Below are 18,008 nucleotides of genomic sequence, written 5' to 3'. Positions count from 1 at the left end.
CTGTTAGAACATCCAGCACAGCGCTGACACTGGATCTCTACGGGAATTATTTCATTCCACCTTAACCTCACTGGGCTCCTTACGGAAATTTAAATACAACGTGTGTAAAAGTAAAACCCAGCCGTGTAATTACTGGTTTATTTATAGATCTGAGGTGAAACGTCCTGCTGAGGGCTTTCACTTAACATTCCAAAGCATAGACCCATCCACTTTAATACAACTGGCTTTGTATTGGATATTTCAACTCCACCTTAAATTATGTTGTTCCTTATGAAAATTTTTTCTCTTCCTAGTTAAATGCAACTTGTGTGGAACAAAACTATGTACATAATTACTGATTTATTTATGGATCTGAAATGGAACTTCTTAGTCTTACTGATAACATTCTGTAGAATATATGCCTTCCACCTTAAATACAACTGGCTTTTTTTAAATCAGTTTTCTATTCCACCTTAAATGCAACTAGATTAAAAATGCAGAAGTAGCAACTCAGGAGGAGTTTATGGAACTGAGGAGAAACCCGTTAGAACATCCAGCACAGCGCTGACACAGGCTCCCTGTAGGAATTTCTCTATTCCACCTTAAATGCAGCAAGTTTTTATTGGAATATTCTGTTCCACCTTAAAGCCAAATTGAATAAAAGTACAGCAGTAGGTTCTGACAGACCACAGTGGACCCTCTGAGACTGGTGCTGGGCTGCTTTAAAAGTGCGTCATTTAAGGTGGAATATAAAATTCCCATAAGGGTTGAGTGGAATTTAAGGTGGAATGTAAAATTCCAGTGAGAAGATGGAGAATGAAAGGTTCTGAAGAAAAAATAATGAGTCCCTCAGAGCACCAGATGAAGTGAGTCTGGCTGAAGGGCGAGGTTAGGTTCCACTTTGTTTGGGTTTTAATGAAGAAATGAATAAGTACCCTGGACTGGCCCACAGGGGGCGCTGATCAGGGCAGTGCTCCTCTTCACCTCAGCAACCTCCTCCATTCCTCTGGGGACACTTTAGACCAGTTATGGAAACACTGCTGTGAGGATTTGATGGTGTTCTGCCCTCACATTAACTTTACTGACAGTAGAGTAGTAGTTCCACTGTGTGTGTATGTGTGTGCGGGAGTGTGTGTGTGAGGGAGTGTGGGATTGTGTGTGTGTGTGTTGAATTGTGTGTCTGTGTTTGTGTGTGTGTGTTTGTGTGTGTGTTGGAGTGTGTGTGCGTGTGTGTGTGCAGTTTATCTGTGGATGAAGTTTATCTGAACTGATTGAGAGAAGCTGCTGGTAATTGATGAATCACAGAGAATCACAACCTCTCTCTCTCTCTCTCTCTCTCTCTCTCTCAGTATGACAACTTCATCTGTTCAGAAGAATGCTCAGTTTGTCTACTCTCGCTGTATGCAGAGACTGGAAATGGCTCAAAACATCCTCGAAGCGGTTAGTCTCTTTCTAACACACACACACACACACACACACACACACACACACACACACACACACACACACACACTGTTAGAAGTGTAAACTAATAAAGAGCCCAGAGTGTGTGTCTCTCAGAGGTGTAGTGTGGATTTTCTGCCGGAGCTAGGAGTTAAACCCTGATCTGCTGTGTTGAGAACAGTGGAACTGTGTTCTCTGGAGTGATGGAGTTCCTCTGGTGTGTGGAACAGTGGAACTGTGTTCTCTGGAGTGATGGGGTTCCTCTGGTGTGTGGAACAGTGGAACTGTGTTCTCTGGAACTAACACCAGCTCCTGACCCTCACTGATGATTATGAGGCTGAACTCCATCAGATCCTCACAGCTATGTTCGTGTGTGTGGTGTGAAGCCTTCACAGGAGATAACAGTGTTTCTGTGAAGAGGAGGAACACAGCCATAGTTCCTCAGAGTACCATCTGTTTATTAAAGAGGAAGAAAAGAGTTCAAAAGCAGAGAGACTCTGCTGTGCAGTTCTCTCTCTCTCTCTCCTCTCTCTCTCTCTCTCTCTCTCTCTCTCTCTCTCTCTCTCTCTCTCTCTCTGGGGATGGGTTACACTCTGTTAATTCTGTTGAACTGAGGAACAAGACTCTTCTTTCAGTTCAGCTCCATCTCTCCGGCTCAGGTTCTCTCATTGAAAGTCTCTAGATGAATACTGTGACTGTTCTTCTGTTGAGTTAAAGACAGAAGCTCCTACTGACTTTCAGAAGTAAGGTAGAGAGACTTCCAGAAACAGAATCCAGAAACGCTGCTGCCTCCTCTGTGCCATGTCCCACAAATCACAATCTGAAATTCTTTAAAGACAAGAGGGTCATTGGTGTGTTCTAAACACACAGATTAAAAGCCAGCATGTGTGGAAGGGGTCGCTAGTGCACAGGGCTGTGAAGGCACCGTTAAAGATGAAGGATATCTACAGGGTTTGGAGCGACACGCTGCCGTTCATACCACGTCTTTTTCAGTGAAGGCCTCTTGTTTATTTCAGTGAGACGAAGCCAGTTCACGTTCTGTGTGGATTACAACAGCACGGCTCCTTAGTAAAAGAGTCCTAGCTAAACTCGTCCAGAACTGTCCCCCAAAATTTCTCAGTGCAGTACTTGTGTAGATTTACTCACACTCTGAATTATGTAATTACTCTTTATTGTTAAGTTGCCTATTAATTGTGTGTGTGTGTGTGTGTATGTGTGTGTATGTGTGTGTATGTGTGTGTGTGTTTCAGGGTGGTCCAGTGTCTGAGTTTGAGAATGCTATGGCAATGGCCAATGAAGAAATCAAACAGCTGAGACAAATTGCCATGGAAACAAAGAACATGGGGCCAGTCAACGACATGATCCTGAAGAGGTAACACTACACTTGCTCCTACAGTATTCCGGGTGGTTATTGGGCTGTTGCTGTAGTTTGACCTGCCCCTACAGTATTCCGGGTGGTTATTGGGCTGTTGCTGTAGTTTGACCTGCCCCTACAGTATTCCGGGTGGTTATTGGGCTGTTGCTGTAGTTTGACCTGCCCCTACAGTATTCCGGGTGGTTATTGGGCTGTTGCTGTAGTTTGACCTGCCCCTACAGTATTCCGGGTGGTTACTAAGATGTTGCCGTAGTGTGCAAATGTCCACCTCAATATTCAAGTAGTTCCTGACCCTAGTTGAAACTGGTTGTGTTCAAAGACTGTTTGTGTGTGTGTGTGTGCGCGCGTGTGTGTGTAGTGTGGATGATTGTTGTGCCTTTCAAGCCAGTCTAGTGACCTCTGCTGGAGGAACGATACGGAGGATGCGCAGCAGCGTAACCAGAGAAGAACCAGGGCGGAGCTTCCATGACGCCATGGGCTGGATCAACCAGAAGAAGGTAATTTACAGCACTTTACGGACACCAGTGTTCAGAGACAGAGCAGGATCTGTTCTCCACACTCTGGGTCTCGAGGTCTGGGGGTCAGTATGACCATGAGCTGAGGGACAGAGGTGGACAGGAGTCAGTCTACGGCCTGGAATGAGACAAACTACAAACTTACTAACTACAAATGTGCACTCCCAACCAACCAATCAGCATTCAGAAATCACACCTGCAAAAGAGAAACACACCAGTTCAACTTGAGACATTTCACAATTATTCCACATTCTGATGTACTTAAATAGTCTCAGTACTCAGTATTTTTCAGTATTCACTGTGTTGTCAGTACTCTCTGTGTTCTCAATACTCTGTGTTGTCAGTACTCTGTGTTGTTAGTACTCTCTGTGGTGTCAGTACTCTCCAAGGTGTCAGTACTCTCCAAGGTGTCAGTATTCTCTGTGATGTTAGTACTTTCAGTGATGTCACTAATTTCTGTGGTGTGAGTACTGTCTGTGGTGTCAGTACTCTCAGTGTTGTGAGTACTCTCTGGTGTCAGTACTCTCTGTGATGTAAGTACTCTCAGTGGTGTGAGTACTCTCTGTGGTGTAAGTACTGTCAGTACTGTGGTAGATACGGGGTACTAACTGTACACTGCTTCTCTTGACCGAAGCTAAATTCCAGGCCTGTTTTTTTCTGATCTATGTGTGTTTGTGTGTGTGTGTTTGTGTGCACATCTGTGTTTTCTGATCTATGTGTGTTTGTGTGTGTGTGTTTGTGTGCACATCTGTGTGTATGTGTTTGTGCATTTGTGTGTGTATGTTTTTGTGTGTGTGTGTGTGTGTGTGTGTGTGTGAGTGTGTGTGTGTGTCTTGGGGGGGGTTAGTATCCTGTCTGAACCGGTTTATCTTCTGTGAGCAGAACTGCATTACAACATCTGACTGGAACTTAACACACACACACACACACACACACACACACACACACACACACACACACACCTCTTTGGTTATCTCACATTCCAATGTAAGATTGGGATACTAAAAGTGAGAAGAGTGAGACAGAGTAAGAGAGCGAGAGAGAGGCAGAGAGAGGTTGTGTGTGAGTGAGTGTTTGTTTGTGAGTAAGTGTATGTGTGTGTGGGAGTGTATGTTTGTGTGGGAGTGGTGGGTGGAGCAAAGAGTAAGCCATTGTACAAGTCATTATACAGCACACACCGATCACACACAACTTCTCTCTTTTTCTCTCTCTCTCTCTCCTCTCTTCTTCCCACTGTTTCCCTCTCTCTTCTCTCTCTAATATTCCTCTTTTTTCTCTCCACCACCCACTGAGCCCTACCAACCCCCCAGTGTTTCCATAGTGACCAGTTCAGAGACTATAGCTCTCACACCAAACAAAAGCCTGGCAGCAACTTTAGGAAACCCCCAAAGACCACCAAGGAAAGCTCAGGAAGCCCATAGCAACCACTGACTGATACGCACCACCTACCTACAGCAGCATAACAACAATCTAAACACACCCTAGCAACCATTGACTGACACCCAGCATGTACCTGCAGCAGCATAGCAACAACCTAAACACACCCTAGCAACCACTGACTGACACCCAGCATGTACCTGCAGCAGCATAGCAACAACCTAAACACACCCTAGCAACCACTGACTGACACCCAGCATGTACCTGCAGCAGCATAGCAACAACCTAAACACACCCTAGCAACCACTGACTGACACCCAGCATGTACCTGCAGCAGCATAGCAACAACCTAAACACACCCTAGCAACCACTGACTGACACCCAGGAACTGCCTTGAAACCCTCTTACTATGGAGCCAAAAAAGGGTCAAAAAGATTTTGAGCTTGAAAAACAATATTCACAAATGTAGTGAAATTAGCTGTTGTAGGAGCAACTACATACACAAACAATCCAAGTGCACAAATGAATTGGAATGTGCAAATATGAAACAAAAATTTGTTAATTCATTCATTGTCTGTGACCCTTATCCAGTTCAGGGCGGCGGTGGGTCCGGAGCTTACACGGAATCACTGAGTGCAAGGCAGAGTCCTGACTCTGCTGTCTCTGTCTCGGTTCAGTCTTGACTCTGCTGTCTCTGTCTCTGTTCAGTCCTGACTCTGCTGTCTCTGTCTCGGTTCAGTCTTGACTCTGTTGTCTCGGTCTCTGTTCAGTCTTGTCTCTGTTGTCTCTGTCTCTGTTCAGTCCTGACTCTGTTGTCTCTGTCTCTGTTCAGTCCTGACTCTGCTGTCTCTGTCTCTGTTCAGTCCTGACTCTGCTGTCTCTGTCTCTGTTCAGTCTTGTCTCTGCTGTCTCTGTCTCATTTCAGTCCTGACTCTGCTGTCTCTGTTCAGTCTTGTCTCTGTTGTCTCTGTCTCTGTTCAGTCCTGACTCTGCTGTCTCAGTCTCTGTTCAGTCCTGACTCTGCTGTCTCAGTCTCTGTTCAGTCCTGACTCTGTTGTCTCGGTCTCTGTTCAGTCCTGACTCTGTTGTCTCGGTCTCTGTTGAGTCCTGACTCTGTTTTCTCTGTCTCAGTTCAGTCCTGACTCTGCTGTCTCTGTTCAGTCCTGACTCTGCTGTCTCTGTCTCTGTTCAGTCCTGACTCTGTTGTCTCTGTCTCGGTTCAGTCTTGACTTTGCTGTCTCTGTCTCTGTTCAGTCCTGACTCTGTTGTCTCTGTCTCTGTTCAGTCCTGACTCTGCTGTCTCTGTCTCTGTTCAGTCCTGACTCTGCTGTCTCTGTCTCTGTTCAGTCCTGACTCTGTTGTCTCTGTATCGGTTCAGTCTTGTCTCTGCTGTCTCTGTCTCAGTTCAGTCCTGACTCTGCTGTCACTGTTCAGTCCTGACTCTGCTGTCTCTGTCTCTGTTCAGTCCTGACTCTGTTGTCTCTGTCTCTGTTCAGTCTTGTCTCTGTTGTCTCTGTCTCTGTTCAGTCCTGACTCTGCTGTCTCTATTCAGTCCTGACTCTGCTGTCTCAGTCTCTGTTCAGTCCTGACTCTGTTGTCTCGGTCTCTGTTCAGTCTTGTCTCTGTTGTCTCTGTCTCTGTTCAGTCCTGACTCTGCTGTCTCAGTCTCTGTTCAGTCCTGACTCTGTTGTCTCGGTCTCTGTTCAGTCCTGACTCTGTTGTCTCGGTCTCTGTTGAGCCCTGACTCTGTTTTCTCTGTCTCAGTTCAGTCCTGACTCTGCTGTCTCAGTCTCTGTTCAGTCCTGACTCTGTTGTCTCGGTCTCTGTTCAGTCCTGACTCTGTTGTCTCGGTCTCTGTTGAGCCCTGACTCTGTTTTCTCTGTCTCAGTTCAGTCCTGACTCTGCTGTCTCTGTCTCTGTTCAGTCCTGACTCTGCTGTCTCTGTCTCTGTTCAGTCCTGACTCTGTTGTCTCTGTCTCGGTTCAGTCTTGACTTTGCTGTCTCTGTCTCTGTTCAGTCCTGACTCTGCTGTCTCTGTCTCTGTTCAGTCCTGACTCTGTTGTCTCTGTCTCGGTTCAGTCCTGACTCTGCTGTCTCAGTCTCTGTTCAGTCCTGACTCTGTTGTCTTGGTCTCTGTTGAGTCCTGACTCTGTTTTCTCTGTCTCAGTTCAGTCCTGACTCTGTTGTCTCTGTCTCTGTTCAGTCCTGACTCTGTTCAGTCTTGACTTTGCTGTCTCTGTCTCAGTTCAGTCCTGACTCTGCTGTCTCTGTCTCTGTTCAGTCCTGACTCTGTTGTCTCTGTCTCGATTCAGTCCTGACTCTGCTGTCTCTGTCTCGGTTCAGTCTTGTCTCTGCTGTCTCTGTCTCTGTTCAGTCCTGACTCTGCTGTCTCTGTCTCTGTTCAGTCTTGACTCTGTTGACTCTGTCTCAGTTCAGTCCTGACTCTGCTGTCTCTGTCTCTGTTCAGTTCTGACTCTGTTGTCTCTGTCTCGGTTCAGTCTTGACTTTGCTGTCTCTGTCTCTGTTCAGTCCTGACTCTGTTGTCTCTGTCTCTGTTCAGTCCTGACTCTGCTGTCTCTGTCTCTGTTCAGTCCTGACTCTGTTGTCTCTGTATCGGTTCAGTGTTGTCTCTGCTGTCTCTGTCTCAGTTCAGTCCTGACTCTGCTGTCACTGTTCAGTCCTGACTCTGCTGTCTCTGTCTCTGTTCAGTCCTGACTCTGTTGTCTTTGTCTCTGTTCAGTCTTGTCTCTGTTGTCTCTGTCTCTGTTCAGTCTTGTCTCTGTTGTCTCTGTCTCTGTTCAGTCCTGACTCTGCTGTCTCTGTTCAGTCCTGACTCTGCTGTCTCAGTCTCTGTTCAGTCCTGACTCTGTTGTCTCGGTCTCTGTTCAGTCCTGACTCTGTTGTCTCGGTCTCTGTTGAGTCCTGACTCTGTTTTCTCTGTCTCGGTTCAGTCCTGACTCTGCTGTCACTGTTCAGTCCTGACTCTGCTGTCTCTGTCTCTGTTCAGTCCTGACTCTGTTGTCTCTGTCTCTGTTCAGTCTTGTCTCTGTTGTCTCTGTCTCTGTTCAGTCTTGTCTCTGTTGTCTCTGTCTCTGTTCAGTCCTGACTCTGCTGTCTCTGTTCAGTCCTGACTCTGCTGTCTCTGTCTCTGTTCAGTCTTGACTCTGTTGACTCTGTCTCGGTTCAGTCTTGACTTTGCTGTCTCTGTCTCTGTTCAGTCCTGACTCTGTTGTCTCTGTCTCTGTTCAGTCCTGACTCTGCTGTCTCTGTCTCTGTTCAGTCCTGACTCTGTTGTCTCTGTATCGGTTCAGTCTTGTCTCTGCTGTCTCTGTCTCAGTTCAGTCCTGACTCTGCTGTCACTGTTCAGTCCTGACTCTGCTGTCTCTGTCTCTGTTCATTCCTGACTCTGTTGTCTCTGTCTCTGTTCAGTCTTGTCTCTGTTGTCTCTGTCTCGGTTCAGTCCTGACTCTGCTGTCTCTATTCAGTCCTGACTCTGTTGTCTCAGTCTCTGTTCTATCCTGACTCTGTTGTCTCGGTCTCTGTTCAGTCTTGTCTCTGTTGTCTCTGTCTCTGTTCAGTCCTGACTCTGCTGTCTCAGTCTCTGTTCAGTCCTGACTCTGTTGTCTCGGTCTCTGTTCAGTCCTGACTCTGTTGTCTCGGTCTCTGTTGAGTCCTGACTCTGTTTTCTCTGTCTCAGTTCAGTCCTGACTCTGCTGTCTCTGTTCAGTCCTGACTCTGCTGTCTCTGTCTCTGTTCAGTCCTGACTCTGTTGTCTCTGTCTCGGTTCAGTCTTGACTTTGCTGTCTCTGTCTCTGTTCAGTCCTGACTCTGCTGTCTCTGTCTCTGTTCAGTCCTGACTCTGTTGTCTCTGTCTCGGTTCAGTCCTGACTCTGCTGTCTCAGTCTCTGTTCAGTCCTGACTCTGTTGTCTCGGTCTCTGTTGAGTCCTGACTCTGTTTTCTCTGTCTCAGTTCAGTCCTGACTCTGCTGTCTCTGTTCAGTCCTGACTCTGTTGTCTCTGTCTCTGTTCAGTCCTGACTCTGTTGTCTCTGTCTCTGTTCAGTCCTGACTCTGTTCAGTCTTGACTTTGCTGTCTCTGTCTCAGTTCAGTCTTGACTCTGCTGTCTCTGTCTCTGTTCAGTCCTGACTCTGTTGTCTCTGTCTCGATTCAGTCCTGACTCTGCTGTCTCTGTCTCGGTTCAGTCTTGTCTCTGCTGTCTCTGTCTCTGTTCAGTCCTGACTCTGCTGTCTCTGTCTCTGTTCAGTCTTGACTCTATTGACTCTGTCTCAGTTCAGTCCTGACTCTGCTGTCTCTGTCTCTGTTCAGTCCTGACTCTGTTGTCACTGTGTCTGCAGCGGCTGATAGAGACGTCCCCCTTTGGAGATGACGCTGACTCTATTGAGCAGCAGATAGTGAACCACAGGAAATTCCACAGCTCCATCCAGAGGAGCACTGAGTTCCAGAGGGCCAGAGACGAGCTGGTAATATACACACACACACACACACACACAAAAATCAATCTGGTATTACTATTGATGTATATATAATGTACATATGAAATAATTATATATAATTATAATAATATATTATAATTATGTGAACATGATAATAAATATTATAATAAGGTGAATATGATAATGAGTATCATAATGATGTGATCATATTCAGAATATGGTGTGAATATGAAAATATATGAATATTATAATGATGTGATTAACCCTGTGTAATGTTTAGCTACAGAAAGGTGATAAATCATCTCTCCACAACCTGGAGCAGGAGTGGGACTCTCTCCAGGTCAGTGACCATTCACTCTGTCACCAACCGTCCTCTTCTGTCCCTCCCTCTGTCCCACAGTCTGTCCCTCTCTCTGTCCCTTCCTCTGTGTCCCCTGTTGTATGTGATGTGTACAAACCGGATTCCAAAAAAGTTGGGACACTAAACAAATTGTGAATAAAAACTGAATGCAATAGTGGAGGTGCCAACATCTAATATTTTATTCAGAATAGAACACGAATCACAGATCAAATGTTTAAACTGAGAGAATGTGTCATTTTAAGGGAAAAATGTTGTTTCAAAATTTCATGGCGTCAACAAATCCCAAAAAAGTTGGGACAAGGCCATTTTTTACCACTGTGTGGCATCCCTCCTTCGTCTTACAACACTCAACAGACGTCTGGGGACAGAGGAGACCAGTTTCTCAAGTTTAGAAATAGGAATGCTCTCCCATTCATTTCTAATACAGGCCTCTAACTGTTCAATCGTCTTGGGCCTTCTTTGTCGCACCTTCCTCTTTATGATGCACCAAATGTTCTCTACAGGTGAAAGATCTGGACTGCAGGCTGTCATTTCAGTCCCCGGATCCTTCTCCTACGTAGCCATGATGTGATTGCTGCAGAATGTGGTCTGGCATTATCTTGTTGTAAAATGCAGGGTCTTCCCTGAAAGAGATGACGTCTAGATGGGAGCATATGTTGTTCTAGAACCTGAACATAGTTCTCTGCATTAATGGTGCCTTTCCAGACATGCAAGCTGCCCATGCCACAAGCACTCATGCAACCCCATACCATCAGTGATGCAGGCTTCTGAACGGAGCATTGATAACAACTCGGGTTATCCTTGTCCTCTCTGGTCCGGATGACATGGCGTCCCAGTGTTCCATAAAGAACTTCAAATCGTGACTCATCTGACCACAGAACAGTCTTCCATTTTGCCACACTCCATTTTAAAAGACCCCTGGCCCAGTGCAAACGTCTGAGCTTGTGGAGCTTGCTTAGAAATGGCTTCCTCTTTGCACTGTAGAGTCTCAGCTGGCGACGGCGGACGGCACGGTGGACTGTGTTAACTGACAATGCTTTCTGGAAGTATTCCTGAGCCCATTCTGTTATTTCCTTGACAGTGGCGTTCCTGTTTGAGGTGCAGTGACGTTTAAGGGCCCGGAGATCACGAGCCCTTTTTCTTTTTCACGAGCCCCAGAGTTTTACGGCCTTGACTCTTACGCACAGCAGTTGTTCCAGATTCTCTGAATCTTTTGATGATGTTATGCACGGTTGATGATGATAACTTAAAAGTCTTTGCTATTTTACACTGGGTAACACCATTCTGGTATCGCTGCACTATCTTTCTGCGCAACAATGGTGGAATTGGTGATCCTCTCACCATCTTGGCTTCAGAGAGACACTGACACACTGAGAAGCTCTTTTTATCCCAATCATGTTGTCAATTGACCTAATTAGTGTTAATTGGTCTTCCAGCTTTTCGTTATATACTCAATTTCCTTTTTCCAGCCACTTATTGCTACTTGTCCCAACTTTTTTGGGATTTGTTGACACTGTGAAATTTGAATCAACATATTTTCCCTTTAAAATGTTACATTTACTCAGATTAAACTTTTGATCTGTCATCTATGTTCTATTACGAATAAAATATTGACATTTGCCATCTCCACATCATTGCATTCAGTTTTTATTCACAATTTGTTTAGTGTCCCAACTTTTTTGGAATCCAGTTTGTAATTATAGAATACATTAACAATGTGTTTAATTGTAGAAAATGTCCCACCTGCGGACGGGGCAGCTGAGCGATCTGCAGAGCATCATCGACGAGATCTCTAGCGCCATTATGTGGGTGAATGACAGAGAGGAGGAGGAGCTGGTGTTTGACTGGGGAGATAAGAACATCGACACCTACATCCCCAAGAAACAAGAGAGCTACTCGGTACACTCTCACATTCACCCTGTCATTCACCCTGTTACACAACACGACATTCACCCTGCCATTCACCCTGTCATTCAACCCAACATTCACCCTGTCATTCACCCTGACATTCAACCCAACATTCACCCTGTCATTCACCCTGACATTCAACCCAACATTCACCCTGACATTCATCCTGCCTTTGACCTGTGTGTGTGTGTGTGTGTGTGTGTGTGTGTGTGTGTGTAGCGGCTGATGCGGGATCTGGAGGAGAAGGAGAAGGATCTGAACAAACTGAAATCTAAAGTGGATCAGCTGCTGAAGAACAAACATCCAGCCTCTGACAAGATTGAGGTAAACAGCGCCACGTACCACAAGAAAGCAAAACACACATTTCTCCTGCGAAAAGTAAACAATGTTAATAAAGTTTCTATGATGTGCAGCTCTCAGAAAAAGAATCAAACAGCTCTAATAAATATATGTATAATTATATATTATAATGATAATAATTATAAATATCTAATTTACACAGTCTTAGCAATCCCTGGCCACTAGGTGTCAGTGTAATCTGAGGTTAATGTATTACGATCTATAGATTAGAATTGGGTATGTATATACATGTTGTTCACGGTTACAGGTTACGGGGAATGAATGAATATGCTAATATTATCATGAATACTATATGAGTGAATGAGTATATTCTGTTGTGTGTGTGTCCAGGCGTATATGGACACTCTGCAGACTCAGTGGAGCTGGCTGCTACAGATCACCAAATGTATTCACACCCATCTCAAAGAGAACGCTGCCTACAGTCAGGTAAATTAAACTATATTCATTCATTCATTCATTCATTCATTCATTCATTATGTTTTCCGCATGTAATAATTTATATGTTGTATTATTATTGTATGAACTGGATAAGGGTTACAGACAGTGAATGAATGAATGTATTATCTTATATGAACACATACGTGTGTTTATTTCCACCTGTAGGTGACTTTAAATAAAACAGAACTGAGGGAACTCCTCACGGTGAAAGTGAAGAGAGGGAATGTTTAAAGTGGAGTGAAAGATTAAATAAAAAAAGAAAGTGATTAATGTAAAGAGGAACATTACAGCTGTGAGCTTTTCCTCCTGCAGTTCTTTAAAGAGGCGAACGAGACCAACATCAAACTGAGGAACGATCACGAAAACATCCGGAAGAAGTTTGGCTGCGATAAAAATACTCCACTGGAAAACCTGATTGAACTCCAGAAAATCCTAGAGGTAAATACACACACACACACACACACACACACAGTAACACAAAATACCACACACAGACACATACAAAAATTAGTGCACACACACACACACACACACAGTAACACAAAATAACACACAAACAATAACACACACACACACACACACAACACACACACACACAACACACACACACACACACAATAACACACTCACACACACACACACACAGTAACACACTCACACACACACACACACACACACACACAGTAATACACACACAAACACAGACATTTATACCACGGTGAGACTGTTAGTAAGATGGTCCCACAGTCAGACTGGTCTGCAGTGAGACGGTCCCACAGTCAGACTGGTCTGCAGTGAGACGGTTCCACAGTCAGACTGGTCTGCAGTGAGACGGTTCCACAGTCAGACTGGTCTGCAGTGAGACGGTCCCACAGTCAGACTTGTCTGCAGTGAGACGGTCCCACGGTGAGACTGGTCTGCAGTGAGACGGTTCCACGGTGAGACTGGTCTGCAGTGAGACGGTTCCACGGTGAGACTGGTCTGCAGTGAGACGGTTCCACGGTCAGACTGGTCTGCAGTGAGACGGTTCCACGGTGAGACTGGTCTGCAGTGAGACGGTTCCACGGTGAGACTGGTCTGCAGTGAGACGGTTCCACGGTCAGACTGGTCTGCAGTGAGACGGTTCCACGGTCAGACTGGTCTGCAGTGAGACGGTCAGTGAGACTGTTCCACAGAGAGACGGTTTCACAGTGAAACAGGTCCATGGTGAGACGGTCAGTGATACTGTTCCACAGTGAGACGGTCAGTGAGACTGTTCCACAGTGAGATGGTCAGTGAGACGGTCAGTGAGACAGTTCTACAGTGAGACTGTTCTGCTGAGGATACTGAGGGGTGGTGACTGTGCTGTGTGCAGAAAGAGAAGGAGCGGCTGATGGAGAATAAACGGCAGGTTCAGACCCTGGTGAATAAATCAAAGAGCATCGTGCGTCTGAAACCGCGCTATCCTGAGGAGAAGGGCAGCAGTCAGGTCATCGTCCAGGCCCTGTGTGACTTCAAACAGGACCAGGTAACACACACACACACACACACACACACACACACACACATGGAGAGAACAGGTCCCTGTGTTCTGATGGACCCCCATCAGCTGTAGGCCCAGAGCACAGGTTTACACTCACAGACAGGAGACAGATGGTCATCTGGGGGTCATCTGGGGGTCAGTCACTATCTGCTGGGTGTGTTTGATGATGTTAACTTCTGAAAAAGCATCATTAATTTTTTTAAATTACTGATCACAGAATGGACAAAAACGCCACAGACTCATCCAGCTCAACACAATCTGTTCCTCACAGTGACTCTCACGTAAATGCCCCTGTGTGTGTGTGTGTGTGATACAGAAGGGGATCCTGAAGGGTGATGAGGCGATTCTGAAGGATAACTCTCAGCGCAGTAAATGGCTGGTGACTGGACCCGGAGGACTGGACATGCTCGTGCCCTCCGTGTGTTTATTAATCCCCCCTCCAAACCCACTCAGCGTCAGTCTGGCAAACAAGTATGTTGTACACACACACACACACACAGTGTATTTTATTGTTTGTTTTATGTTCAGAGAGTAATCAGTAGGTGTGTTTATGTAAAATAACACTGTGTAATAGAAATGAAAGAGTGGATGATGGTTTTCGTGTTAAACTCTGAGAAAGATGAGGTCTGGTACTAGCCTCAGAAACATTCCCTCAGAAAAGCTGCTATTAATCTGAATAATTCAACACCATCATTAAACACTTAGGGGTAGCTTTAGATGCGACTCTCACATTTACTACCAGTGCATAACCAGCTCAGTCCAACCGCCGGCTTCCACTTACGCAGTGTTCTCACAATTCAACAGACTTTATTCTTATCCTAGATTACAGAAATGTGCTTCTGACAGGAGCTCACACCACAGCGAAGCTTCAGTTCACAATGCAGCAGACAGAGTGCTGTCTAGAGCTCAAACATCTGACCACGTGACCCCCGCTCTCTCGTCCCTACACTGGCTACCAATACAGTTTCAGTGACTATATAATACTCCTCTTGTTTTATAACTCTCTGAATGGTTTAGATCCGCAGTCTCTTACTGAACTCACCCCCGTCTCCCCTCACCTTCACTTCGTTCACAGGACGCCCGTCTACTCTTAGTTCCTCACATGAAGAAAAACACTGCAGGAGGAGGAGCCTTTTCTCACAAAGCTCCTCAGCTCTGGAATAGCCACTCAGTTAATCTCCCAGATGATGATGATGATGATGATGATGCCTGTGCTGTGTGTGTGTGTTTAGGAATGAACAGTATTACGAGGCGATAATGGCGATATGGAACCAGCTGTTTATTAACATTAAGAGTCTGATCTCCTGGCAGTACTGTCTGAGAGACATCCAGTACATCAACTCCCTCACCCTCACCATGGTAACCATGGCTACACCATGCTACACACCACTACACCATGCTGCATACCACTACACATCACTACACCATACTACACACCGCTACACACCACTGCACCAATGCTATACACCGCTACACTACACTACACCACTCTACACACTGCTACACCACGCTACACACTGCCACACACCGCTACACCACACTACACCACGCTCCATATGCTACACCACGCTACACACCACTACACCACGCTACACCCCTCTACCCACCGCTACAACACGCTACACCACGCTACACCATGCAACACAACGCTACACACTGCTACACTACCCTACACACCGCTACACCACACTACACACCACACTACACACCCCTACACAACGCTAAACACTGCTACACCACGCTACACCAAGCAACACACCGCTACACCATGCTACACACCTCTACCCACCGCTATAACACACTACACACTGCTACACCACACAACACACAGCTACACCACTCTACACACTGCTACACAACGCTACACCATGCAACACACCTCTACCCACCGCTACAACACACTACACACTGCTACACCACGCTACATACGCTACACCACGCTACATACGCTACACCACGCTACACACCACTACACCACGCTACACCCCTCTACCCACCGCTACAACACGCTACACCACACTACACCAAGCAACACAACGCTACACCATGCTACACACCTCTACCCACCGCTATAACACACTACACACTGCTACACCACACAACACACAGCTACACCACTCTACACACCGCCACACCACGCTACACACTGCTACACAACGCTACACCATGCAACACACCTCTACCCACCGCTACAACACACTACACACCGCTATACCACGCTACACACTGCTACACCACGCTACATATGCTACACCACGCTACATACGCTACACCACGCTACATACGCTACACCACGCTACACACCACTACACTATGCTACACACCACTACACAACGCTACACCACGCTACACCTAGAAAAACACATCGCTACACCATGCTACACACCTCTACCCACCGCTACTACACACTGCTACACCATGCAACACATCGCTACACCACTCTACACACCACCACACCATGCTACACACTGGTTCACTACGGTACACATCGCTACACCACGCTACAAGATGCTGCGCCATGCCACACACCGCTACACCACGCTAGACACCACTACACCACACTACACACCGCTACACCATGCTAGACACCGCTACACCATGCTACACACTGCTAAACACCGCTACACCACACTTCACACTGTTACACACCGCTACACCACGCTAAACACCGCTACACAATGCTACACACCGCTACACCACGCTAGACACCGCTACACCACGCTAGACACCGCTACTACACACTACACACTGCTACGCCATGCTAGACCCCGCTACACACTGCTAAACACCACTAAACAATGCTACACCATGGTACACACCACGCTACACACTGCTTCACACTGCTACACAACGCTGCACACTGCTACACAACACTGAACAATGCTACACACATGTAGACACATTCACATTATCTCCCTATTATAAAGGAATGTAGACTGTAAAAAGTTCATATAAACTGTAATGAGCTGTGTGTTTAGCTCTCAGTGTGTGTATGTGAGGGGTGTGAAGTGTATGTGGTGATTCAGAGTTTTCCTGGCTGTGTTTCAGCTGTCCCAGATGAAGCCGGAGGAATATCGCAACATCATCAAGAGTCTGGAGCTCCACTATCAGGACTTCTTACGCCTCAGCAGCGGCTCCGACATGTTCGCCGAGGAGGACAAGAGCACCATCGAGGAGCAGTACAACGGAGCTCAGGGTCACTACGAGGTCCTACTGACCAATCTACCTAACATCAGTGAGAACACATCTTTAAAAATCCATCGTTTCACAACTGTGTTTACTGTGTGTGTGTGTGTGTGTGTGTGTATGTATATATAGATACAGGGTGGACTATTTATATGGATACACCTTAATAAAATGGGAATGGTTGGTGATATTAACTTCCTGTTTGTGGCACATTAGTATATGGGAGGGGGGACATTTTTCAAGATGGGTGGTGACCATGGCGGCCATTTTGAAGTCAGCAATTTTGGATCCTACTTTTGTTTTTTCAATGGGAAGAGGGTCATGTGACACATCAAACTTATTGGGAATTTCACAAGAAAAACAATGGTGTGAATGGTTTTAACATAACTTTATTCTTTCATGAGTTATTTACAAGTTTCTGACCACTTATAAAATGTGTTCAAAGTGCTGCCCATTGTGTTGGATTGTCAATGCAACCCTCTTCTCCCACACACAGTTAGCAACACTGCAGGAGAAAGGCTAGCACAGGCTTCCAGTATCCATAGTCTCTGGTGGCCCACCCTGTATGTGTGTGTATATATATATATAAGACTCCAGCCCTGAGTCAGTGGGGGACAGTTGCTCAGAGAGAGCCTCTGCTCATCTGTCTGTTTCTCCATTGTGCCCCGGTCTATCGAATATCCATTCACCCGCCGCACAGTGTCCCTGGCTCCTTCTTTAAGGCTGACACTTCTGTGACCTTCCTGGAGCTTCTCTATCCATTCACACACTTCCTTACAACAACACACTTTCTCCACACAGTGCAAAAAATCTTCTTTCTCTCACAGAAAACTTTTGCCCCTTTCAAACCTGCGCGAAAATCCAGAAATGTTCTGGTGTTTTCCCGGAGGAGCTGTGTGTGTGAACGCGACCACGCGAAACAGTGGTCCCAGGCGTTACCCAGACTTTATCCTCCTCAGGCCCTGGTAAAGACTCCGGGTGAAGTCAGAGTCAGCGCACGTGAGAATGGAGCGAAAATGTTCCAGAGTTTCTCCTGCACGCGCTGCACAGACTCCGCCCCCACACCTAAAGCAGGCGTTTCACTTCCTGC

General features: G+C 46.1%; 1 protein-coding gene across 2 annotated transcripts in view; it reads left to right on the top strand.

Annotated features, from left to right (window-relative positions):
* dspa (desmoplakin a) overlaps window positions 1-18,008 on the top strand; it is a 37,829-nt gene that overhangs the window by 772 nt on the left and 19,049 nt on the right. For both annotated transcript variants that reach the window (XM_066680941.1, XM_066680940.1), the window contains exons 2-14: window positions 1,329-1,419; window positions 2,673-2,794; window positions 3,156-3,294; window positions 9,045-9,170; window positions 9,424-9,483; window positions 11,236-11,403; window positions 11,632-11,736; window positions 12,103-12,198; window positions 12,523-12,648; window positions 13,565-13,717; window positions 14,049-14,203; window positions 14,965-15,091; window positions 16,781-16,967. In XM_066680941.1, coding sequence (XP_066537038.1) covers window positions 1,329-1,419; window positions 2,673-2,794; window positions 3,156-3,294; window positions 9,045-9,170; window positions 9,424-9,483; window positions 11,236-11,403; window positions 11,632-11,736; window positions 12,103-12,198; window positions 12,523-12,648; window positions 13,565-13,717; window positions 14,049-14,203; window positions 14,965-15,091; window positions 16,781-16,967 — 1,655 coding nt within the window. The remainder of the gene's footprint in view (window positions 1-1,328; window positions 1,420-2,672; window positions 2,795-3,155; window positions 3,295-9,044; window positions 9,171-9,423; window positions 9,484-11,235; window positions 11,404-11,631; window positions 11,737-12,102; window positions 12,199-12,522; window positions 12,649-13,564; window positions 13,718-14,048; window positions 14,204-14,964; window positions 15,092-16,780; window positions 16,968-18,008) is intronic.

This window comes from Hoplias malabaricus, chromosome 9 (genome assembly GCF_029633855.1).
Source record: "Hoplias malabaricus isolate fHopMal1 chromosome 9, fHopMal1.hap1, whole genome shotgun sequence".
Classification (NCBI taxonomy): Eukaryota; Metazoa; Chordata; class Actinopteri; order Characiformes; family Erythrinidae; genus Hoplias; species Hoplias malabaricus.
Note: the sequence above shows the minus strand (reverse complement) of the source record. Positions and strands in the feature narration are given on the sequence as shown.